General features: G+C 47.1%; 1 protein-coding gene and 1 pseudogene across 13 annotated transcripts in view; one reads left to right on the top strand and one right to left on the bottom strand.

Annotated features, from left to right (window-relative positions):
* Window positions 1-24,327, top strand: part of Atp8a2 (ATPase phospholipid transporting 8A2) — a 532,902-nt gene extending 508,575 nt beyond the window's left edge. For 12 of the 13 annotated variants that reach the window (XM_039093999.2, XM_039093996.2, XM_039093997.2 and 9 more), the window contains 2 exons: window positions 10,235-10,326; window positions 15,136-24,327. In XM_039093999.2, the coding sequence (XP_038949927.1) occupies window positions 10,235-10,326; window positions 15,136-15,233 (190 nt within the window). In that variant the 3' untranslated portion in view covers window positions 15,234-24,327. The remainder of the gene's footprint in view (window positions 1-10,234; window positions 10,327-15,135) is intronic. The other variant, NM_001427450.1, reaches the window with a different exon arrangement.
* On the bottom strand, window positions 18,608-20,299 carry Eif4b-ps1 (eukaryotic translation initiation factor 4B, pseudogene 1; annotated as a pseudogene).
* Window positions 24,328-24,955: the final 628 nt, after the last annotated feature.

Here is a 24,955-nt window from a genome sequence, read left to right as displayed (position 1 = left end):
GGCCTGGTACCCTTGTGTTTTCTGCCACCATTGCCTTGTGTGTTGGTCCACTATGCATTAATTCCTTCATCCATCCATCTCCTCAACCTTCCAACTAAATGTTCTCTTTCCTTATATGGCTGGACTGGGAATGGAGACCTGGGTTTTGCTGATGCTTGGCGAAGCTTCTAGCACTGGGCCACCTGTCAGCCCAGTAGACAACTTTGAGCATCCTCTTTGAGCCAGGCACTCTTTCTGGTGCCAGAGATAAAACCAAAAGACAGAATTCTTACCATGTAGAACTTGGCTCCCAACAGAGAACCCAAGCGTTTTAACGGCAGCTTCCTGGTGAGACGTGAGATCCAGAAGACAAACTCAAGTGTGGGAGCTGCCATGGAGTGGGTTGGTCAGGAGGCTGGGAGGGAGTCCCCTCAGTGGGATGAAGATAGAGTGAGCGCAGAAGCCAATATGGAGGCCTTGGGGGATAACAGTTGTGTGGCTGGAGCAAGGGAGGAAGGGGGGGGTGTTGGAGCTAGAAAGGAAGTGGAGGTCTTTGTTTGACTGTATGGCTTTGAAATAAGCTGTGTACACAGTCATGTTTATGGCCGCACGGTTGTAATAGAACCCTCAGCTTCCCCAACTGAGTCCTCGTGCCTAGCTTTCTGCTTCTCAGGGGGCTTTGCTTTGCCTCTTGCCCCTGTTGGCAAATGCACACAACCTAGTCTGTTCCTTGGCCCACTCCTCCTAGGCCTCCTTAACTTACCATACAGTCCGGGATAGCCCCATCCCCCAGGGGCCTCCTAATTTATCTGTTCCTAGCAGTCCTATGACTCTAGCCTAACCTGCTCTAAGCTCAACCACGGTAGTGCAGAGCTCAGCCTGGTTTGAGAGAAGCCTTCCTACCTCATTTAGGGTCATGGAATGAGGTAATGGCTTCCACATGTGCTGGGGCTCTCACTCAAATTCTCCTTTGCCTGCTCAGCTAGTGAGACCAGAGCTCTCCCTCTGGTGAGCCAATTAGAGGTGGAGGAGAGATTCCTACCCACCCAGTGAAGATCAGTGAGATGGCATTTCTTTGCCATGCTTAGAAAGACATGAGGACAGAGAGACATGAATGAAACAGGAGATCCATAGAAAGTAACCAGGGACTTTTACTTTCCTTTTAGAGAGTCCCATGCAATCAAGGAATAATATGGGATCACAGGTTCCTTTTCCTGTACCCCCATCCCCAGTGGTCATGTCATCCAAAGCCTTAGTACAGTGTCACAACCAGGAAATTGCCATTGACATGGTAACCATCGGAACATTTCCATCACACCAGCTCCTGCCCTACTAACCCCAGGCAGCCAGTGAGTGGTTCTCAAGTCTGACCAAGTTGTCACTTCAAGAGTAGGAAGCATATCAATAGGACCACAGAATGCATTCCTTTTGTGTAGTGACCCCCCCCACACACACATACTTTCCTAAAGAATCTTCGTTTAGATCACTATCTTTTCTCTTTATCACAGAGTAGTATTCCATGACATTGATATCTGGTTTAACCATTTACTCATGAAAGCATGTGTCAGTTTTCAATTTGGGCCTGGGAAAGAATCAAACACTTATGAGTATTTCTTGACAAAACTTCTGAGAGCATTATTTTCTTTTCTATGGGATAACTGTCCAGGAGCACAGTAGCCATGTTTATCGTAGCTACATGTTTATTTTTAAGTCTTATTTATTTATTCTATATCTACTATCTTTTATATATGAGTGAACCATGTATGAGTACATGTGTGTCTGGTACCAGCAGAGGACAGAAAAGGTTGTCAGATTCCCTGGAATTGTTGCGAGCCATGATATGAGTGCTGGTCACTGAACTAGTCCACTGCAAAAGTGCTTTTAATTGATGAGCCACAACCCCATGTATTTAATTTTAATATTTTGCCTATCGATGCTTGACTTGTGAGACAGGGGTTCACACTGTAACCCTGGCTGTCCTGGAGCTCACTGTGTTGACCAGATAGAGCCTGGATTTACAGAACAGTTCTGCCTCTCCTTTAAGTGCTGGCATCACACTGGGCTAGCAGACTGTTTTGAAAAGCAGTCCTTGGTCCAGCTCATGATTCTGTGAGTCGACAATCTGGGCTGTACATTAGCCACAGTCATCTGACACCATCATTTTAAAGCATAATGTGAGAAGATCGTGGCATGTTTCATTATAAATTGTTTGATTCGAGGCCATGTCATCTTCTATTTCTGGTGGTGGCACAGTAGTGACCTCCCTGTTTTTTAGAGCAATTTCTGATGACATTTTTTACTATTTTGGCCACTGTGATAGGTGTTCAGTGATGTCTTGTGAGTTTGGTTCATGTTTCCCTGTCTGCCCAGTGAGGCTGAGTATCTGTGCACCATTCGCTCTTAGGTCTGGTGAGATGTGCTTTCCTACCATCTGTTCACTTCCTAGCTGGATTATCTGCTGATATATGTGTGTGTGTATGTATGTATACATATATATATATATATATATATATATATATATATATATATATATATATATATAGCATGTGTCTCTGTGTGTGGAGTAGCTGTGTATGTGCATGTATGCTTAAATATATGTGAACAGGCACACATGTGTCGAGATCCACAGTTGATGTTGGGAGTCTTCCTTAATCATCCTATACCTTATTCCTTAAGGCAGAGTCTCTCAGATGAAATCCAGAGCTGGCTGATATGGCTAGTCTAGCTGGCCAGCTTGGACTGCAGAACCTCTGACTTCACCTTTTGTCACTAGAGTTGCAAGTGGTACACCACACACCCGTATTTTATAAGGGTCCTGGGATCCAAACTCCAGGTCTCATCCTTGCTGCTCATCTATCAGGCACGATAACCACTGAGCCACCTCCCCAGACCTATTAAAGATGACTGTACTTGGGCTACAGAAATGCTGTTGGGGCTTTGATATAAAGCATGTTAAACCTTTGCCATATCAAACAAAGAGGAGCTGACAGCTTCATAGTAGTCAGTCTCCTGATCCATGCAAATGACAAATCTCTCCAAAATTATTGATATCCTTGACTTGTTGAAGTTTCAGTTCACAGTATCATAAATATTTCAGGTATTTCTTTGAGCAGTTGCTATTTGTGTGGTTTTAGTTCCAGCATTCAGCCGTGCATCACTGTATGAGATATATGCATCTCACACTAATTCTTGTACTTTTGCATGTCTGTATCATGTGACTTTGCTGAAGTCACCTGTTACTACTCCAGATATTCTATTTGAATGGTAATATGTTGTTTCCTGAAGTTTTCTAGACAATCTGTCATGTACAAATGCAGACACTGTTGTTACTTATATCCCGAACCCCATGTTTTTATTTTCTTACTTTATTGCATAGTCTAGAACCTCTAGCACCACATTAAATAAGAATAGTAAGGAGAACAACCTTTACGATGTTCCCAGGGGGAAAGCATTCAGTCACTCTGCACTGAGTATGATATTCACTGTGGTGCTTTTTGTAGATGTTTTTCTGTCCAGTTTAAAAAGTTCCCATCTAATTTGCCATTTTTTGTTTGTTTTAAAACCATGAATGGACATCAAATTTTACAAGGCACTCTGCCTATGAAAACAAATAGTGTGATTTCCCCTATTCTTTTAGGCTGTTACTTTGATTTCTGTATATTTAACCATCCATGTATCCCCACTATAAAATGTGTTTTTAGATTTCCACTGTAATGTACACATTTGTGACAGTGAGTTATATCTTAGAATCGCTTTTTAACTCTTTGCTTTAGGCACTTTGTTATAGATACATAACTCCTTACACTGTTGGTCACTATCAGTTTTAGTGAAGCATTACTAATAATTGGATACATTAACAATTGGATACAATTAGGAAACATTACTTCCTTTTAAAATCCTTTCTTGTCTTCATTTATAACTTTTTCACACCATGTATCAGATTGTGCATAGTTTCTGCTTAAGCTCATCCAGTAGAACTTGGAGCATGGGAGAAGAAAAGAGCAACTCACTCTGTCCTTTTTCCCTCTCCATCTTCTTCATACCCCGGTCCCTTCTATCACCATCTCCTCCTTGTGTGTAGAAGTGTCTTTAGCTACAAATTCCCAGTTTCTGTTTGAGAATGTCTTCTTTCTCCTTGTTTCTGAAAGTTTCCCTGGGCTGATCACTCTGTGGTTGGTTGGCTGGCTGACTGGCTGGCTGGCTGGTTGGTTGGTTGGTTGGTTGGTTGGTTGGATAGTTGGTTGGCTGGTTGGTTGGTTGACTGGTTGGTTGGTTGGTTGGCTGGTTGGTTGGCTGGCTGGCTGGTTGGCTGGCTGGCTGGCTGGCTGGTTGGTTGGCAGGCTGGTTGGTTCGCTGGCTGGTTGGCTGGTTGGCTGGTTGGCTGGTTGGCTGGTTGACTGGCTGGCTGGTTGGTTGGCTGGCTCGTTGGTTCGCTGGCTGGTTGGTTGGCTGGCTGGCTGGTTGGCTGGCTGGCTGGTTGGCTGGTTGGCTGGATGGTTGGTTGGCTGGATGGCTGGTTGGTTGGCTGGCTGGTTGGTTGGTTGGTTGGCTGGCTGGCTGGCTGGCTGGCTGGCTGGCTGGCTGGCTGGCTGGCTGGTTGGCTGGCTGGCTGGTTGGCTGGTTGGCTGGATGGTTGGTTGGCTGGATGGCTGGTTGGTTGGCTGGCTGGTTGGCTGGCTGGTTGGCTGGCTGGCTGGCTGCTCTCCAACAGGGAGAAAAACTGGTCATCTTCCTTCCGGCTTAGTTTTTGATGAGGAACACATAAATGTTCTGATTAGCCTTCCCTGTAGATAAAGTGTTGTCTCTCTGGCTGCTCTTGAGATCTTGCCTTTATCTCAGCCTTGATATATTCAATTAAATCCTTTCCTGGCATGCATTTCCTCCATCTTTCCCTCTTTGTACGTTTAGATTTCTCAGCAACTTTGGGACTCATTCTGCTATTTCTCCCAGTGCCTTCCACCCCAGATGCTTCCTCTGCTCTGTGACTTTGAAGAGTGGAATGTTGGGTCTTCTGCCACCCCACCCTGAGACTCTTTTGATCTCTTTTTATCTCTATTATTCAAAGTGGGTGATTTTGACTATTCTATCTTCTTCTAGTCCATGGACTATTTCTACTCCCCTACCATTTTTCTGTTAGTTCATCCACTAAAGCTTTTATCTAAGTTATTATGGTTCTTTGTTCTAAAATTCTTTTATCTTTGGGCCAACATTTTTGGTTGTTGCTTTCTGAGCATTTTTGTCATAAGCGCTTTAGAGTCCACTGTCCCTATCATCCTGGATATTAGCGACTGTGCATTTTACAGCAGCCAGTACTTGTCAAGGGATAGAGCTGTTGATGCCTGGCTCCTCCTGTGACTCCCAGTGAGCAGGGGAGGAAAGCCTCACACTGTCCCACTGTCCCGGCTGAAGGTAGACATCCAGCTCCTTGTGGGCATTCCACTGTTGTCCACTGACACTTCCGGGAGCAAGACCAATGCACCATTGGTTGCCATGGAGGACTACAGGTTCTTGTTTGCAAAGGGTGCTGCTAGGCAACCTCTTGACCCAGACTTCCTCTCGATCATGGCCGGTACAGGCGGGAGAGAATCACATTTCTCTAGGGTGGCCGGCTGGGATCAAGCAGTGTGAGTTGGAAGGTTATCATGCCATGCAGCCCTTGCGGCTAGAGAGTAGAGGCTGGAGCTCTTTATCTGTTCTCGCGGGCTTTGGGGATCATGAGCTCTTCAGCTCCAAGTCTGAGGTCAGGGGAACTTGGGTTCTCATGCTGTGGTTCCTTCTGTCCAGCATCTGCAGCGGCGCTCAGCGGGGAGTAATGGCGTGCGTCCCCCTTCCTAGAAGCAGAAGTTCCTCCAAACAAAGATTGGTCATTATCTTTGGTATTATTCTGAGGGAAAAGGTTCTGGTAATATAAAATAGTAATCTTGAGAAGCAGCCAATTGTCAGTTTCTCCCTAGGCTGCCCTTGCAGGTCAAAGGACAGGGTGACCACTTGCCGTTAGCGTATGCTTCTTTTTGAACTTTCCTCCTGACACCTTACTGGTTTGTTCAAGATACCCCAGCTGTCAGGCACAACAGTGCACCAGGGTACTTTCGAACACCAGCAGCACCGCCGCCCACCCTCCTGCCAGCTTTTCCCTCTGCCCTGACTGTTGGCCATGTGGACTGGCGGAAACTACCTATTCTAAGGCTGAGAACGTGTTACTTTCCCCCTTTACTTGGCTCACCCACTTGGTATTATACTTCTTAGACAGATTCTCTTTTTGGCAAGAACTCACCCAGACTACTTTGTAAGAAAAGAAGTTTTCTCCCAACACTCAGAAGCATCCTCTAGTCCCCACCACTCGACAGTTTGTTTAGGATTAAGGAAAGTATACACCATGCCATTGCCAGTCTCTGCCTCCCAGCCCCCATTCTGATAGTCAAATGGTAGCTGGGTCTGTGGAGGACAGGAAATACTGCTTTCTTATTTTTGGAATGGAATTTAGATTGTTCATTGACATTGTCACAACCTCAGCTACACCAGCCTCCTACAACACCTTGCAACCTGAATTTTAAAGAAAATACAGTGCTTCTTCTCTGCAAATTCAGACTTTTCTCATGTTCTCTACATTGAGAATGAGCTCTCCTCCCTTGGACACAGTAGATATTCTGTGATTTTCAAAGAATACAGAGGGATTCATTTGGGCCGCTTTGGCAAACCTGCCATGTACTTGGCATTATCCTAGAACACAGATGAAGAAGCAAGGCTGACATGGTCATGTTATAGGCACACATCAGAAGAGGACAAACTGTCACAGCATAGTCCGTGAAGCTTCATACTGTTACCCAAGTTCTCTGCGCTCAGCCTGCTTCAGGCCCTGGAAGAAATGCATGAAGATAGTCTCTGGAGAACATTACTGTGCATAGAAACACCACAGTCTAAGACTCTGAGTACCCTGGTAGAGATTGCATTAAACCCAACAGGGTGAAATGGAAGAAACAACCCAGAGAAGGTTCTAGAAGGCTTTTAGAGCAATGAGCACTAAAGCTGCATTTTGAACAGTAGATGTACCAGCTCCTTGCTAGAAGAATGGGTTTTGTGGAAACTCAGCAAGTTTAGGTTTTAGATGTGGAGCCTTCCATTTGCTTCTGAGGTATGTGAGTTAGGGTTCTCTAGAGTAACGGAACTTATGGAACGAATATACATATATATATATGTATATATAACTCATAGAAATGGTTTACTGGCTGTGGTCCAGCTAACCCAACAATGGCTACCTATGAATGGAAGGTCCAAGAATTCAGTTTTTGTTCAGTCTACAAGGGAGGATGTCTCAGCTGGTCTTTGGTGTACAGCAGAATCCCCAAGAAGTAGGTTCCAATGCCAGTGAAGGGGTGGACTTGTTGGCAGGGCAACACCAAGCCTGCAAAGGGCAAAGGCTTTTCTTGTCTATATCCTTATATAGGTTACTAGCAGAGGACGTGATCCAGAGTAGATCTGGATTAAAGACCTAAACTAAAGGTGTGTCTTCCCACCTCAAAAAAATCTGGATTAAAGATATGTCTTCCTACCTCAAAAATCCACATTAGAAGTGGATCTTCCCACTTCAAATTCAGCAAAAACCCCTCCCAGGTGTGCTCTGCCCCCCATTTGGGGGTTTTAGTTCACTTCAGATGTAGTCGAGTTGACAACCAAGAACAGCTGTCATGTGAGGCACATGAGACCTCCAGCGCCTTCTGAGTTGGTAGGTGTCTGGCTCTGCCTAAAGGGAAGGGTTTATCACAGTCCTCTGTTTTGTTCTTGTTGCTTCTTGGTTTTGGGGGTGGTGGTGGTGAACCCAGGGCCTTTAACCTGTTAGGCAAGCGCTGTACAGCTATGCTTTCAAGGAGGCCCAGCAGTTAAAATAGAGATAAGCTTCTACAGCTGCTATCTGTTTGGATTTTGTTCTGGCATCTTCTTCAAATCTCCTCAGCAGCTGTGGGATCTGCTGCAGGGAGGAGAAGACAAGTCAGTAGTCACTGGATGCATCATTCTCCTGTGCCTAGGTGATTTCTAGTCTTGTGTGAATCTTTTGGGGGGAGGAAAAGCGCTTCCTAGCAGAAATGTAGACATGAGAACTTGTTTTTTCCCAGGCACAGTCCTTCCCAGTATTCCCCTCCTTCCTCCCACTGCTTAATTTCCAGGATAGAAACATAACACCTCCTCCAAGTTATGCCAGCTTCTAAAAAGGGCCCGTTTGTGAGGACTTGCTGGAGCTTTGGTTTCAAAGCCATTATTGGGGGAGGCACCAAGACCTCACGTAACTCCTAGCTAGGCTGAGTTCATGTTTACCCAACACCTTCCATACCAGCCGATCCCAGCTAGCATACCTGTTTGTGCCAGCACATCGGGTAGGGGAGCATAATCAAGACAGCACTTTACTTCAACACCCCCACAAGGCTGAAGCAACGAGCTGCAAACATGCCAGCAGTTTGGGGGATGGGATGGAGTTGGTCTTGAATCAAGACCTGTTTCTTCCTTTTTAAAATTGAATCTTGCTGTTTTCAGTTGTGATAAAATGTATACGACATAGAAGTTGCCATTTTAAAGTCTACAGCTGGGTGGCGTTTGCATTCACACCGTTATGAACCCTGCCGGCGTCTCAGACCCTGTCTCCCTAAGGGGAACCTGCCATGCTTTAAACAGTCACCCTTCCCTCTGCTCTTGCACCTCTTCCCTGCCATCCGCAGTTTCCTGTCTCCACACATTTGCCTACTCTGGAAATTTTATATACTCATGCCTGGCCTTTGGGACTGGGTAAGTTTTTGAAGGATGTGTGTGTGTATCATGAATCATGGCTGAATTCCTCTATCTGGTAGCAGGCTGTCTAGGTGACATTGTTGATTCAGCTGACTCTCTGGCGGGGGAGCCGTGGTTTTACCATCTTGTAGTCCCATCAGTGGTAGAAGAGGGTTCCAGTTTCTCCACACTTTCCCCAACCCTTGTCTCTTTCTTAAAGTTTTTATTGCCGTCCTCGTGGGTGTGAAGTCTGGCTCATAATGGTGTGATTAGTCATGAATATGTTGGAAACCTTTGCATGTACATGCTGACCAGTGCGCTTCTTCATTGTACAAAAATGCACCCAAGTCCTTTGTTCATGTTTCCAGTTGTCTTGTTTATCTGTTTGCTGTTCATGCGTAGGGGCTCCTTGTGTATTCTGGGTACCAGGTCCTCCTTAACAGATATAATTGATTAGCAAATGTTTCTCCCATTTTGCCTCTTGCTCTTTTTTAATGTCCTTTGATGTATTTTAAGGTTTTGGGTTTTTTGGGTCTTTTTTTTTAGATTTTTAAAATCTCATATGCGAGTATTTGAGCTGTATGTGTGGCACATGTATGCATGGTGCCCAAGGGCAGACGAAGGTATCAGTTCCCTTGGAACTGTAGTTATAGATGCTTATGAACCATCATGTGACCTAGCATCTAGAATACATAAGAAATCCCTATGAATGAACAGCAGAAAGATAAACAACACAACTGAACCTTAGGAAAGGACCTGAATGAATGAACTGATCTCTTGGCCTCTGCAAGGGCACGGGATGCTCTTGACCACTGAGCCATCTCCCCAGCCCCACTTGGTTTTGGAATTTGGTTTGGTTTAGATTGGATCTTGCTATGCAGGCTGTTTTGCCCACAATGGCCTCAAATCCCTGGGGCAGAAGTGATACTTGGGTCTCAGCCCGAGGAGCTAGAATTACAGGTGCCCAGTTTAAAGGTCTTAGTTTTAATGAAGTCAGTTCTAGTCTTCGTTATTGGTATTTTGGGTACAAGAAGGGGCTGTTATCATCATCCGTTATTCTGCAAACAACAATGGGGGTGGTGGACTTGCCTGCTGCCCCAACCAAGTGTGCCCACCTACCTGCAGTGAGGACTGGTGCCCCTCCACTACGGAGATGCAAATCTAAGCGGAAAAGTACACAGGTGGCTGCGGTATCTCTGTGCCTTCTATCTGGGTGGCTACATGGACTTCCCTCTGTGTGTGCCTTAGTCCTGATCACCTTTCTTCATAAGGATCAGGGCCCATCTGTATGCCATTGTACCCTCTGTACAGGTCCAGTCTCCAAGAGTAATCCTAGTCTGGATTTGGGAGACAGAGATAAATCTTCCTGTATCACCTGATGCCTCTGGGAGGAACAACAAACCTAGACACAGGAGGCTTCTCTTAGTCTGAAGCTGTCTGGACCCCTCAGCGAGGTGTTGGGGTGACCTGGGTCCTGACCCTCTCTGCTCGATTGCAGGATGAACGAGCGCGATCGTCTGATCAAGAGACTCGGCAGGAAGACACCCCCCACCCTCTTCCGAACAGGCTCCATCCAGCAGTGTGTCAGCCGTAAGTGACAGTGGGTAGCAATGGGCGACCAGCTGCAGGGTGAGTGGGACAGCCAGGCCAGGGACGGCTGCCGTACCTGGAAGGATGAGCACTTTTACTTTCTGAAAGTTGAAGGTGGGTGATCACCATGAACAGGTACTGATGGTGCACCCACTAGACAGTTCAGCTGAGCTCTCTGCCTGTCAGCAGGGACCTTCTCAGTGGAACTGTCACCTGTCAGCACCCCACTCCTCTCTCCTTTACCCTATTTCCTGATGCCCCTAGGAGGGGTGTCGCACATCCAGGAGGGCACAGAATTAGAAGCCCAAACAGAGAGCATCCGTATGCGACAGGTTGTAGTGCTATGCTGTGGCTTTTAGGTCACCACCAAGGGATCTAAGTCACAGCCATAGTCTCTGACCTAAGGTGGAGGTCAAGGTATGAGGTTTGATGGGATCCTCCAAAGAAAGCAGTCTGCAGGGCACCCCTCTAGACTCACACTACAGGAAACCCTGTAGACTCACTTCAGGGCACCCCTCTGGACTCACACTGCAGGAGCCCCCTCTGGATTCACACTGCAGGGGACCCCTCTAGACTCACACTGCAGGGACCCCTCTGGACTTACACTGCAGGGGCCCTCTCTAGACTCACACTGCAGGGAACCTCCTGATTCACACTGCAGGGGCCCTCTCTAGACTCACACTGCAGGGCACCCCTCTGGATTCACACTGCAGGGGTCCCCTCTGGACTCACACTGCAGGGGCCCCCTCTGGACTCACACTGCAGGGGCCCCCTCTGGACTCACACTGCTGGATTCCTAGCCTGTGTCAACATCTATAAAATGGGAACACTGTAAAAACCCAGACAGGGTTGTTAAGAGGGCAAAATGAGATATTATATATATTATATTTAATATAGTATATAATATACACTATATTAAATATATAAGGTGCACCATATTAAATATTATATGCTATATAATGTATCATATATTAAATATAATATACATTAAAGATTATATATATATTGGTCTAGAAGACTGTTGGACCTAAAAAGTTCAGTAAGTGCTAGGTATTGTGTTTACTATTCAATTAGGTGAGCAACCCTAGACAGTGTATGTATTTCTCGAAGTTTCTACATTTTTCCTCTGGAAAAAGAAAATACAATTATATGACATCCTTACACACCATCACATGAAGTGTATAAAGCCTTTAGGATGGCTGTGTTCACACCGTGGACCACGCTGCTTCCCGAATGCCTGTCTGAGAATAATCACGGGAAGGACGCGTGCAGCCAGGTGGGGAGACTGAGTCAGGAGGTCAGCCAGGCGGGGAGACTGCTGAGACAGGTTCTCAACTGTTGCCCATCTGGCTTTGAACTTGCCATGCTTCTGCCTCAAGAGCGGCCTTCAGTCTTGCTCTGCTCACCTGAGAACAGGTCAGGATGAGAGTGAGTGCCTACCTCTCTGATGAGAAGCCTAGAAACCTTCACCCAGAGTTACTGAGGCAGCCCCTTGCCAGCCCACAGTACCCCATGTAGCCATTAGATGAAGGCTCTTCCAGTTAGATGTCCAAGAGGATACTCCTAACTAGTCTTTACCATTCATTTACTTGTGTTTACATTCATTCACATTCATTCACACACACATGCATGCACACATGCACACAGGTATGCATAAAAAGGCCTAAAAGGATTAGCAATTTTTCAAACTGGACTGACAGTTGGGACAGACTCCTTTATGGCTTTTATGCAGAGGCCTCCCCCTCCATGCAGAGTGAACTAGCATGAATCAGGCCAGGACATGACTGCAGCTTTGGTGTGGTCAGCCTCAGATGCATCCTGCAGCCCTCAGAAGAGCTGGGGCTGTTAGAGGTAGGGCATGCCTTGTCCCAGGCCCTTTTATCTTACATAGAAGCAAGCCCAAACTCAGAGAGCGTCATCAATTCAAAGTTACAAAACCTAGCAATGGCCAAGCAACGACGAGAGGTTCCCTTTTGTGACCCTGGTACTCCATCCATCTGGTCACCACCCAAGATAGATGCCCAGCCGACTGACAATGCCATGTTCTCAGAGAGAACCCACTGGTCCTCTCCTCTCTTACCTCAAAAATATTTCTAGAAAATATCTGGGAGGCCTGCCCTTGATCACAATGACTTCCTTCATATTGAAGAGTCTCTGCTCCTGGGTCGAAGCAGCCACAGCCACAGGGCAAGCCAGAGGCATCATTCCAGCAGAACATCCCATCCGGGGGCAGCTGCTGGGACTGATGACCCTCAAGGACACGCAAAACACTCCTCATTAGAAGACTAGAGAATGGGGGCTGGGGATTTAGCTCAGTGGTAGAGCGCTTACCTAGGAAGCGCAAGGCCCTGGGTTCGGTCCCCAGCTCCGAAAAAAAAGAACCAAAAAAAAAAAAAAAGAAGACTAGAGAATGAACATTGTCAACTTTAGCGGTGGTGAGCAGCCTTGCTACCAAGATGCTGGTTTTCTTTGATTTTGCTTTGAATAGTTCCAAGGAAAGGCCATCCTCTTGGACTGCAGTAAGAATGTGTCACAAAGCACACCTTGTGTGGTCAGGGCAGGGACCTGAACAGAGGAGGCAAAGGGAGGAGCAGCTCCTCCTATTCCCAGGAAGCTCCAGCAGGGCTTGGCCCAAGTATTTCTAGAAGATCTTTGGAAACAGAGGTGAAACACAGCCTTTGCTCCTGACCTTGTGGAAGTGGGATGTGTGGAGCAAGACCACCTGCTTATGTGGACAGCGCCATAAGGAAGCCCCTGTCCCCAGGGCCTATGGGGAGGGTGTGGTTTCACTGCAACTTCCCATGCAGCCCGGCTTCTGCCTCTATTCAAGGACCCACCCCACTTTTGGGGGAAGGGGTACCAGGCGTATGTAGGTCAACTCTGTGGAGTCAGTCTCTCCTTCCACCTTTAGGGGGGTTTCAGGGATCAAAGTCATTTCCCCAACTTGTACATCAAGCCCAGACTGAGCCCTCTCCCCAGTCCACTGCTGGCTTTTGCCTGGCTATGGGGGACCAATGCTGCATGGGGAGCTGCTTTCCCACATGGCCAGGCTTCCTGTTGTGTGTGTGAGGTTTCCTGTTTGTTGGGAATGGGCAGCAGTCAGGTGTAGGTGGGTTGCTTGTCATCTGTGCTCACACTGGTGTGACCTTCCCGCCTTCACTGCTCTGTCTCTCAGACACCCTCCTGCCTCCCGTGACTGCCTGCTCTGCAATCTTCTCCCTCTGCCCACACCAAGTGTCCCAGGGAATCCCCAGCCCATTCTGCATTGGAATCATTGGTGCCCACCTAAGCCCTCAGGCTTTCTGGGCAATAGCTGGCAGGCTTACCCTCCTGAAGGAAAGGAAGCCAGCCTGAGGACATGGAGTCTTCCTCACAGTCTCTGCCAGCCCGTCCTGCTTGTGACTGTGTCTTCACACCCCGCAGACTAGACTTTACTCTCTGTCAAACATCTGAAAACATTAGCAACCCAATAGCAGATTGACAGCTGCCCACGCTTTCTGATTTCCCTTTCCCCTTTTAGAGAATGTGCCAGAAAGGTAGAGAGGGGAGTTATGACAGAGCAGTTACTTAGGATGCAAGAAACCCTGGGTTCTATCCCCTACACGATAACAAAGAAAAATGTTTAAAACTACTGTGCCAGTGATCAGATAGCTCCATTGATAAAGCACAGATTGGAGGAGAGGGTGCCTTACAACCATCAGGTTTGACTGTGCTGTCTTCCAGCCAGGACATCTAACTGTGCAATGGGACGTCAGTCTCTGCCACAGCAGGAATTGTCATAAGAGAGCAGGTCACACTGCCCAGCTCTTCTTCCCAGCTCTGCCACTCACTCGGTCTGTAACCTTAGACAAGTAAACTAGGCTCTGGGGCTTACTTTCCTCAGCTGTGAGGTGGAAGCATAGTGTCATGTGTCAATGGACAGAGTCCTCGAGCCATCACCATGCAGGGTGTAGAACTATTGGTCCTGATTTTGTTATAACCCTGTGCAGCTTGGCCATCTGTAGTCATGGCACCATACACTGAGTCTGCCTTCTCAGGTGCTTCTCCTTGTTCACGCAGAAACAAAGCCACTTCATTTACTTACCAGCCAGAACCAGTCCAGTTCACAAACTGGAACTCTTTATAAACTGTGTGCTTTGCTGGCTTCTCTATTAGGGATGTTTTCCTGACGTGTTTATGGCCTCATAAAAACCATTAGGCGGTCAGGACATTTCCTCTTGATCATTGGTAGGATAGTGGGATCACGGCCCACTAGCCCATGTTTGTGTTTTCCACACTGAGCCCCCAAGAATTAGAAAACATACTGCTGTGACTTGAATGTTCTCTGTAACACATGTGGGCATGAGATTGCTTTGGTGACGGAATTGAGGGAGACACTTTAAGAGTGACAGAGTCACATGAGCTCTATTCCAAAGGCCAATGAATTAATGTCACCCAGGAGCGGGGTGCTGTCCTGCCATGTTATGTTGCAGTAAAGAAGTCCTCCTGAGGCCTCTTGATATTGGACTTCCAGCCTCCAGAACTGTAAACCAGACTTCAAGTCCATACTTCACCTAGTCCATGGTATTTTTGCTACAGCCGCAGAAAGCAAACTCCTTCCGCTCTGAACCATTTCCATCCCAGTTTGGTCAGCCCCCTGCCCCATCCCTTTTGCTCATGAAGATCTCTTCATCTCAGGTCTCTGTATCCAAAGCTAAGAAAGTCCCATGACCACACAGTTCAATGGGGTCATCCAGGAAAGCAGTTTGTCCTTAGTCTGGAATATTCCCCCATCTTCCTGCTAACGCTTCTTCCTGTGTGTTTCCGCAGATGGGTATGCCTTTTCTCAAGAAGAACATGGGTGTGTTACACAGGAGGAAGTAGTCCGTTGTTATGACACCACCAAAGAGAAGTCAAGGAAGAAGTAAGAGTCAGAGTTTCCTGATGGCTCCAAGGAAAGAGATTCGGTTTGTTGCACGCAATGTTAACGGTTTTGTCAGGAAAGACTGGCGCCAGCAGCTGGACACCAGAAAACACATTTCTGTGGCCTTAGCCGACCAGTTTGTTAGCAGCTCTCTGTCCCTGTGCGGTCCCAGGGCATAGGCGTCAAGGGAAGCCATTCTCCCAGCTTGTCTGCAGCGCTTGGCCCAACATCTGTTTACCTTGTTATGAAGCATTCAGCTGGGCTTTGTGAGGTGTGAAATTAAAAACTATGCTTCACCAATGCTTAAACATCAATACCAGTGGTTCTGGGAGAGAGGAAAGGGGCATTACATTACAAGAGACCAGTCCTGTGTAATTGGAACAGGGTACACTTACTTCCTGTTTGGTGCATGCACAGATCATACAAGTCTCGCTTTCTGCAGATTGCTGGCTCACTTTGATTCCTGTTTTGTTTGTCTGAAGTTGGCATAAACTTCTTGATTGCAGCGAAATCAGAAGAACTTACGGTTGAGGGATAAACCTGAGAACATTTCTTTGCCTCTTTCAGCCGCAGCCTCGGCAAGGCAACCAGCCAGCGTCCCATGCCTTGTGTTCCTATTTTAGGTGCGGGCCTTCAGTCACCAATGCTACCCTGGGCTGTTGTCCTTGAACCTGCACAGCTGTCCCCAGGTGCGGTGCCTCACAGCTGAGAGCCACCCATTCAGGTTCTGTGTGTCTTTGTTCCTCTGTACATTCAGATGTGGATATCGGAAATCTTTCGTATTGCCTAGCCCCGCCCAATCCTGCGCCGCCCAACCGCTGCCCAATAATTCCATACCTGAAGGAAAGTGTCTGCTGCATATCAAGCCTTGCTTAGCTATCCTTTTCCCGATCCTGTGGGTGAGGGTAGCAGGCTCTGCACACCATTTCCGTAGCCTCCGGTGGCCCCTCAGACCCAGCATCTGCTTCCTGGAGACGCAGAGCACATTCTAGACTTTCCACAGTTTGGAAGTGAGTTTGTAATGGTGTCTGTGCACGGAAAGAACAAAGCTGCCCCTCTGAGATGCTAGAATCAGGGTGAGCCAAGGAGATAGCACAGGGCAGAGAGTGGGGAGGAAGGGGAGCCCCCAGATCTCCCCGGAAGGTGACAAAGGACACGAGACTCAGGAGGCAGACACAGAGGACATTTTTACCAGGTCTCTATGGCACTTCTCATACCCTACTCTTGACAGACAGTTGTGACCAGCCCAGGTACACTGTAGAAGACCTTGTCTCACAGATTTGGGGTTGGGGGAGTGTCGGTTGATTTTCTTGAACCATAGTCTTGCACTGTGTGCCAATCTAACCTCGAATTCACTCAGTAGTCCAGGCTGGCCCCAAACTCTCAGCAGTTCTTCAGCCTCCCGGATATGGGCTCCTTTTCTGTATCCAACAAGTTTCAGACCCAAGGTCCTCTCTGAACAGTGGCTTAGGCTCCTAAACAAGGAAGGGAAGCCTCCAGCTCCAGCTCCTAAACAAGGAAGGGAAGCTTCCTCTCTGAACAGCAGCTTAGGCTCCTAAACAAGGAAGGGAAGCTTCATCCACTGCAGGTGCCTACTCTGAGTCGGAACAGAGCCTGGGGGCCCCAAGCCTGTTTGTGAGAATGGGGGGGGCGCTCAGAAAACATAGTCTTGGCAGCACCCTTTCTTCCCTTTACTTTGGCTACCAAACTCTAAAACCCCAGATTTTTGGACAGCTTAAGGTGAATACCCTAGGTACCTGTTACTGGTAACATGGTACCCAGTACCACCAGGATGCTGTGCGAGCTTAGAAACTAAAGAAGCATGGAGATGGCTAAGCAGCGCACGGTGCTGCACTCAGGAAAGGAGAGGCCTCTGTACTTCACTTCCTGACCCGTTACTTTTGCAACACTGAGGACGGACGGGTACTGGAAAACCTTGGATATGATTTGTATTCAGTAAGAAAACTGACTCTCACTTGGGAAGTGACCAGGTTACTGAGATGGCTTGAAAGGGGGCAGGGTGGTACAATTAACAAGAATCTTGGAAGTGACCTCTCTTTGCTCCCTGAGGCAAGTAAGAAAATCTAGTGTGCCCCACAAGCTGGAATCCTGACAGATTATACCACACGGGAGAAATAACAGGAAGTGTGCCTCAAATCAGCAGGCCAGCCATGGTGGACATCTGAATTGCATCCCAGAGAGGCTGGGGCAGAACTGTGGGGAGGAAAAGAAAGTCAACTGAATGCTTCTAGGCTTTCCACACCCGCACCCCCACCCCACTCCCCTCCTTCTTGTCTTTTTTTTTTTTTTTTCAACTTTAAAGACTGGATTTGGAAGAAAAAAAAACCCAAAACCCTTAACCCAAATGATGGGATTTTACATCTCAAGACATCTCCAAAATAATGTCTACCGATTACAAATCATTTTCATAGAAATTTTTTTGCACAAATTCTACATGTATTCAGGAGCAGGACATAAGTCATCACTGCTTTTATTTAACAGAGATCAAAGTAGGAGATGAGGCTACAACAGCCTTCTTTTGGCAAGGGAAAGTGTCTACAACCAATGGTTTTTAAAAACTCATTCAACTATGGGTATCTCTCTAAAAAGCCTACTTCCTAGCTATTGGCCAATCAAGTCCACTGGATAAGCAATTTGCTGTGCCCACGGCTGCAGCACGCTGTACCAAGGCTTGCACACTAAGACTAAGGTATTGTTTAACTGCAGGCACCCTGACTTCCTGCAACAGGAAAACTTGCCATCTTTGGAACTGACCCCTACAGTGGTGCATATCAAAATAGACAGGTCAGGGTCCTATATTCCAGGAGAAGCCAGGACTCTCTTCAATAGTTCTTTGCATTATTCTTTATTCTCAAGGGAAGTTAAGAAACCCACCCTCCTAAGCAGAAAGCCACACAGAGTAAGTCAACCCATGCACCAGCATGGGGTTCCAGTGAAGGAAATTTACAGAAACCTTAAAACACCCCAATCAAGGCAGAAGACCTCCAACTCAACTTTGCTCACTTTGCACCCCTATCCACCACCCAAGTCCATCATTTGAATTACTCTGTTCTCCAAGGGGTGACAATAGCAGGAACCCACAGTGGTGGGACAGGGAGTGCAGGAGTGCTGGTTTGTTTGAGAAAAGTAGATTCCAAAGGCCACAGCTTGTGGTGTCCCAGATAAAATGTCTTTGAGGACAGGTGTGTGACTTAAAGACTACCTTTGGGAGGTTAACAGTGTCATTAAGAGCATGAGATGGACAAAGTGACAAGGCTTTGAAAGAATGTGGATCTATTCAAAAGTTCAGTGTTTAGACGGGACAAAGTCAGGATACGCATGAGTAGTTTGATGGACTCTAAGATGTTTGAGGATAGACTAGAAGAGGTTACAGGATATGGGGGTCGACTTAGTATGGCTGTCTCCCACTTTCTCCTCATCGTCACCGTCCATGTTGACAGCAGTGTGTGTGCTTGCAGAACTGAATTTGGAGGCTGGGTTCTCCTTGGATTGTTTGGCCCAGGTACAGATCTGGAGTCTTGATCCTTTTTGCTGTCTTTCCTATCCAATTCCTTCTGGTGGCCTTTGTTCCCTCCATCTACAGGACCACAGCCAGAGATGTTCTTTTGGGACAATCATTCCATCTTTGTTTTCCCTTCCTTTCTTCTCCTTCCTCAGAGGGCAGAGCCAGAACTACTCCCCGTCACGTGTAGGGGACTGCTGCCCTATGTCCGAGCTCTGAGATCCAGCAGGAGGGGTGCAGCGTTGCTCCCCCTCACATTCTTCTTTGGTGGAGGGGCTGGCATTACCCTTAGAGGCTGATCGGGTTTACAAGGCTTAGAGGTCGGAGAGAAACAGTCTTCTTTATGAAGTGCTTCATTTTCTAGAGATTTCTCGCTCTCTCTCTCTCTCTCCTCCGCTCCCTCTCCTTTGAGTCTGCCCCATGTGGCTGAGGCCCCAGTCTGTGATGACTCCCTTCCTGTCTTCACCGGTTCTTTCCTGAGTTCACTCGGCCATCTTAGGTGTCTCTGCTGGGATTGGCCGTCTGGTTCTGGATGGTCCAGCTGATGCTGCAACTTCCCTGCTCCCTCTAAGCCACTCTTCTACTTCTGTTTCTCTAGCAGCTGTGTCAACAGGCTTTGCCCCTCCAAAGATAGAAAGATGCTGCTCGACTCCCGATTGGACTGGGAGGTGCCATCGGAGGAATCATCTTACTTAGGAGTACTCTGAGGCTTTGCTTTTTTTTTTTTTTTTGGTGGGTGGTGGAGAACCTTTGTTATCACACCTATAATCATCCTGCGAGTAAACATTTCTGGTGTTCCAAGACCAATCAACCACCCCATCTGTCATAACTGTCTTCCTAGTGGTCCTCACCTCATCTGTAGTCATCATCCCTCCCGTACCACTACCAAATGCTCTTCTGCCACTGCCTATCCTGGAGTCACACACTCAGAGTCTCTGCCGTCTCTGTTGTCGTAGCTATCCTGTCACCCATAGTGATCCATATCTCAGCACACCCACCCGAAAGCTCTCCTGATCCTGCTTGGAACTCTACCGATCTCGATACTTTTCTCTGAAACTAACATCAAGTCTCGAGGAGGGTAGTCCTCAAAGCTGTCTGTGTCTGGACAGACCCTCCTGTCTGTATCTGTTTTGTTCCAATCTCCATTTCTATCTTGACCAGAACAACGACCACCCAGTCTTTACCCAGTGCTGGGTCAGTGACTTCCACTCAAATGCACATTACCTAGAGGGTCCTTGCTGGTCTGCAGGGCACTGATCAGAGCACTCCAGTCCTCTAATTCTCCATAGCCAAGCCTTCCAACCTGTCTAGATTGTTGGGATCACTTGGCAAGCGTACAGCATTGGTAACCTCATCCTCTAAGAATTCTTTAATAGTCTTCGGTCCGGTCATAGGGCAGGGTCCCTAAGAAAACAGGGTAGGGTGAGGATTTGGACAGACAACTCCAGTTGATATTTAGTTCCTCAGCAGCCCATGGAGCTGTGGGAGAATGGGACGATCTATCAGAGGCTCCCTAGACACATGTCATCATTACTGTGCCAGATCATCTGTTCAATCAGCCTAGCTCTCTCCCCCCATCTCCAACCATGAGACCTGTTTGCGAGGTGATCTCCCCCTTCTTGATCTTCTTTTTGGCTGAGGCTGCCATGTTCAGGAGAGGAAGAGAGAGCTCAAAGGCCCCACTCCATACTCATCTGGGAGCTAAATCAGTACGGAAAGATTGAATTAAAATTGAGCTTTTTGTCGGACACCTAGTCCTCTCTTGAGACCCTGAATCAGGTTAGCAAATGCAAAGCGTTTGTTTGGGGGTTTCCCCTTGTGTTCTTGTCTTTTGACTTTATAGTGTGCGCTTTCCCAGAGCCTATTTTCTTCTTTTGAGAAGTAGACTAAACAGCCTGTAATAATGAGGTATACAGGCAGGAGAAAACATTTCTGGGAGGGATGGTTTTCTATTTTTTTTCCTCTCCTGATTAAGCTTTTTCCTAGCCAAATGACTAAATTGGGTTTCTAGGCAAGGCAGCTGTCATGGTGTGCGATGTGTACTATTTATGCAGGGCCCACAGGGGAGCCGTGTCATTTGTCCCGTCTTTAAATTGAGGTCAGAATGTCTCACATACAACCTCTCCCTAGGGAACAGAATGGACTGGACGAGGCTGCACACACTGACTGTCAGCTCGGGGGAAATGTCATGTGGGACATGTCACTCCTGTCAAATAGTCTGTGACCCTTGCGCTGGCAGGTCAGATTCGGTTAGCACTCCAGCTCTGGGTGGAGCTAAACTGGGTTTAGGGCTAAGTCTGCTCACAGAAGGCTCTCATGTCTGGCTAGATGCTGTTCTTAAAACTGTAAACAGTGCAGCCAGTATCCTTTTAACTTAGTTCTGGATTCTGCCACGCTCCCCACACCCACAGGGAGGGCAGCAGCATAGACAGCACACACTATCTGAGGAGGCAATACCCTGGCTGTTTCTACAGGGCAGCCTGGATTAGCACCACCTAGCAGGGTGGGGTCCTCTGTGTGATGCTCCTGGAAGCAGCTGTCTCCGCTCTATCAGTGCAGAACAGTCCAGATTTCTAGATCAGTATTATTTTTCCCATCTCTCAACACTCACGCAAACACAAAGACAAAGAGCGGGGTAGATAACTGTGCTCCGGTGAAGGAGACACAGCTTCTTCAACATTTGTAAAGAAATGCGCTAGACAATGTCCCTGGGCTTCGGCAGATGCTAGCTGAGCATTTTCTTTTCTCTGACAAGCCTTCAGGTATCCACACAGAAAATCAATAATGACCAATCAAGAAGCAATGAATGATTTTTGTTGTTGTCTTGAGACAAATTCTTATGTAGTCCAGACTGGCTTTGAACTCACCGTTTACTGAGGTTGCCCGTAAAACATTTGATGCTCTTTGCTTCTTTGTTTTATTGTATGTTTGGTTTTGTTGGAACTCAGGGCCTTGTAAATGCTAGCCTAGTGTTCGAGTTGTGCTACTTTTGTTCCCAATCAGTGAACGATCTGTTTTTGTTTTTGTTTTTAAAGCGGAATTAGGTACTGAGAATCTGACAGTGTAAATGGCTATGTAGGCTGTCCGCTCAGCTTTTTAAATAAAGAAAGCTATCATCATAATCTCTCACTTGTTATAATAATGAGCTTTTCTTTTGAGTCATAAGGAAGATAATTTCTATCAGCTATTCTTGTCCTGGGATTCTGCCTTAAGCCGGCAAGTCGAGAGTCAGCGACAGTGTCGTTGGATGAGTCGCTCTTTGTCTGGAATTTGTGAACGGGCTGCACAGTTCAACTAGGATTTGAATTACTACCCAGAGTCATTGTCCCAAAGTAATTCAAGGAGTGATTTCAGCATTTGAAATGTAGCCTTCATCTCCTGGGGTCATTAAAAACTGAACAGGGAAACTGGCCAAACAGACCTAAAGTGACAACTTAGCAAAGAAATAGGTTTATCAGATAGATCAACCCAAAAGGTCTGGTGCGATGGTGCACACCTGTGATCCCAGCCCCCAAGAAGCTGAGGAGCCAGGATTAGAGATTAGCCTGGCTACACAGTGAGTTCTAGGCCAGCCTGGGCTAAGAAGGCTCTGTTTCAAAGATCAAACAGAACAGATGTGGCCGCCCCGTCATACTTTCTGCATTAATGTGCTTAAATTGACAAATGTAACAACAATGGGAAAGTTAAATATAATTTTTTAATTTCAAAATAAAGTCCCTTCAAAATAAAGGGTGTGTGCATCAACTGGCTGTGTTGGTAATTCTGCATTGGCTTCAAGGCTCTTATCTATATCCAGACAGTAGAGGAGATTAGCTCAGGCTAACCTTAATAGAAGGTAATCCACAGGTAGCAGAGATACAGGCCCACAATTCCCACAGGGGACTACTAAGTATCCCTAAAAGAGAACTGTGGAGACCAGTGCTCAACACAATGTATGGCATCCTTCATTCATGCAGTTTTCCTCAGTCCCCATGTCTACTTTTTCCCTTCCCATGAGCTTCACAGAACGCTGAGTCTCAGACTGTGTGTGTCCCGGTTTTGTTTTTGTTTTTTTAAAGCCCCCTAGGATGAGTGATTTTCTTGGGTGGGAAAAGAAGGGTGTGGAAGCAGCATAAATCCAAGTGGTCAGAAACTGCAAACCAAGGCTGTGAGCAAACAGCGGGGAGATCAGCCCAGCCTCAGCCCAGCCTAGCCCAGCCTGGCCTTAGGAACACCTCAACAGTCCCCAGGGAGAGGAGACAAAGGAGCGATTCTTTTTCCACCCTGGGCTGGCTCCTTTTCAGAGGACAAGCTCCTGCTCTCTCTGCCTCTGAGATATCTTTTCTGCTCCCTCTCCCAGGCATCAGACCAAGAAAAACATGCTCACAGGATTAGCCCCTAGGCACTTCTTCTGACCTGGCTCAAGAAAGGAAGGAGACCCGTTTGTTTGAGAAATCAGGAACAAAGTGTCAGGTGGCTGTGATTTATGGCAGAAATAGGAAGAAGAAAGTTGAAATAGCATCCCTACCCAAACAATCCTGCCCTGGAAAGCAGGGGTCAAGAGGGTTTATCAAAAGCCTGGAGCCCTTCCTGGTGGTACATGCCTGTGATCTTAGCACTCCAGAGGCTGAGGCAGGCAAATGAGGAGTTGGAGGCCAGCCTGGGCCACAAGCCAGGTCCTGTAAAATAAAACAAATAACAGCTTTGTACAGGTAAGATTTTCTGATTTCCTGTGTGAAATAGGAAGGAGAGAAGCTAAAGAGCTATGGAGTTGGACTGGCGTTAGCTGTGTTCCTAGAGGTGGCTTGGTATGCGTTTACAGGGCAAAGAGCAAACGCCATTTTAAGAAAGAAAGAAAAAGAAGAAGGGAAAAGAGGAAAGCTGCCTGGTCATGGAGTTTCTCTCCTTCCAACAAGATCCCAGCCGCATATCCTATAACTATGGACAGTTATCCTATGGTAATTACAAAGATTCCTGTGCTCGTAAAGACTTGTCTGGTTTCCAGTCATAAACTCTGTGTAAGGCCCCAGCCTCTGCTCCCCCTCCCTTCTTGCCTGCAATGGCCAAGAGCAGAGCAGCACCAGGACTCCTCTATCTGGGCCACCCTCCCCACAGCAATGCAGCTTGCACAGCAAGGGTCAGCCACAGGGGAGAGACCCACACCCTGCCTATCACTGACCCACAGTGAGGATGTGTCTCTGGTGTCAACAAAGCTGTGTGCCCCCTGTGCTCTCTCATCTATTCTGGGACTGTTCCAGTGCTGTTTACCAAGGACAGGTCTTGATCTAGCCATGCAGGGGGAAGCTGGCTGGACCTTGTTAAGCTGGCTCCCAGTAGAAGAGTGAGTGCTCCCATTATACATGCAGATATTTGTTCCCTCTCTCTGAGAGTGTAGTGACTTTCAGTGCTGTTAATCTCTGGTTGTTTACATGACAACAGTATGGTGTTATGAAGTCAGTCTCCCTCCTGGAAGGGAGTCCATGCCAAGGATGTCTTCTTGTACATCGGTTTTATTGACCAGTAGCTTTGACCAATCCTGTTAACTGGTGTATGTCTGCACAAACCCATTTCAAATAAATGTCTGGCTAAAGCAGAAGACTGGACCATGTTTTACTTTGGAATCCCCCTTTCACACCCATAAGCAGTTAACATAACCACATAACCACATCTCCTTCATGAGAAAAGGCTCCAGAAGGCCACACCAAGATTGTCAGTGTGTCACTGGAAGGAAGGAACTGTGTCTAGATCAATACCCCCATCCCCAACCCCTGGGGTTCATCTCCACATCTCTGCAAATCGGGAGGGAGCTTTTCAAATTCCATCAGGAACAGCATGACTCAAGGCATGCATATTTGAGTCTTTCCTTCCTCCAGTGCAGGGATTAAATCCTGGACACACTAGGCAGGTGCCCTGCTGTGAACTGCACCCCAGCCTGCTGTCATTGTTTCTCAGATGCATGTTCCACAGTCTATTCTGAAAACCCCAAATCCTCCTGTATGCTGCCTGCCCTTTTTTCCTTTTGTTTGCAGTGCCCTGAGTCAAACACGGAGCCTCTCACATGCTAGGCAGGCATCTGAACACTCATCTATGGTCCTGGCACACAAATTTAAAACTTCTAAAACTGGATAGGATGCCACAAGTAGACAATTTGCCCTATGGAACTGCGTTTGATTTACACAATTATCTTTTATTTATTTATTTATTTTTTCTTTTTTGTCGGAGCT

The sequence above is a fragment of the Rattus norvegicus genome, chromosome 15 (assembly GCF_036323735.1).
Source record: "Rattus norvegicus strain BN/NHsdMcwi chromosome 15, GRCr8, whole genome shotgun sequence".
NCBI lineage: Eukaryota > Metazoa > Chordata > Mammalia > Rodentia > Muridae > Rattus > Rattus norvegicus.
Note: the sequence above shows the minus strand (reverse complement) of the source record. Positions and strands in the feature narration are given on the sequence as shown.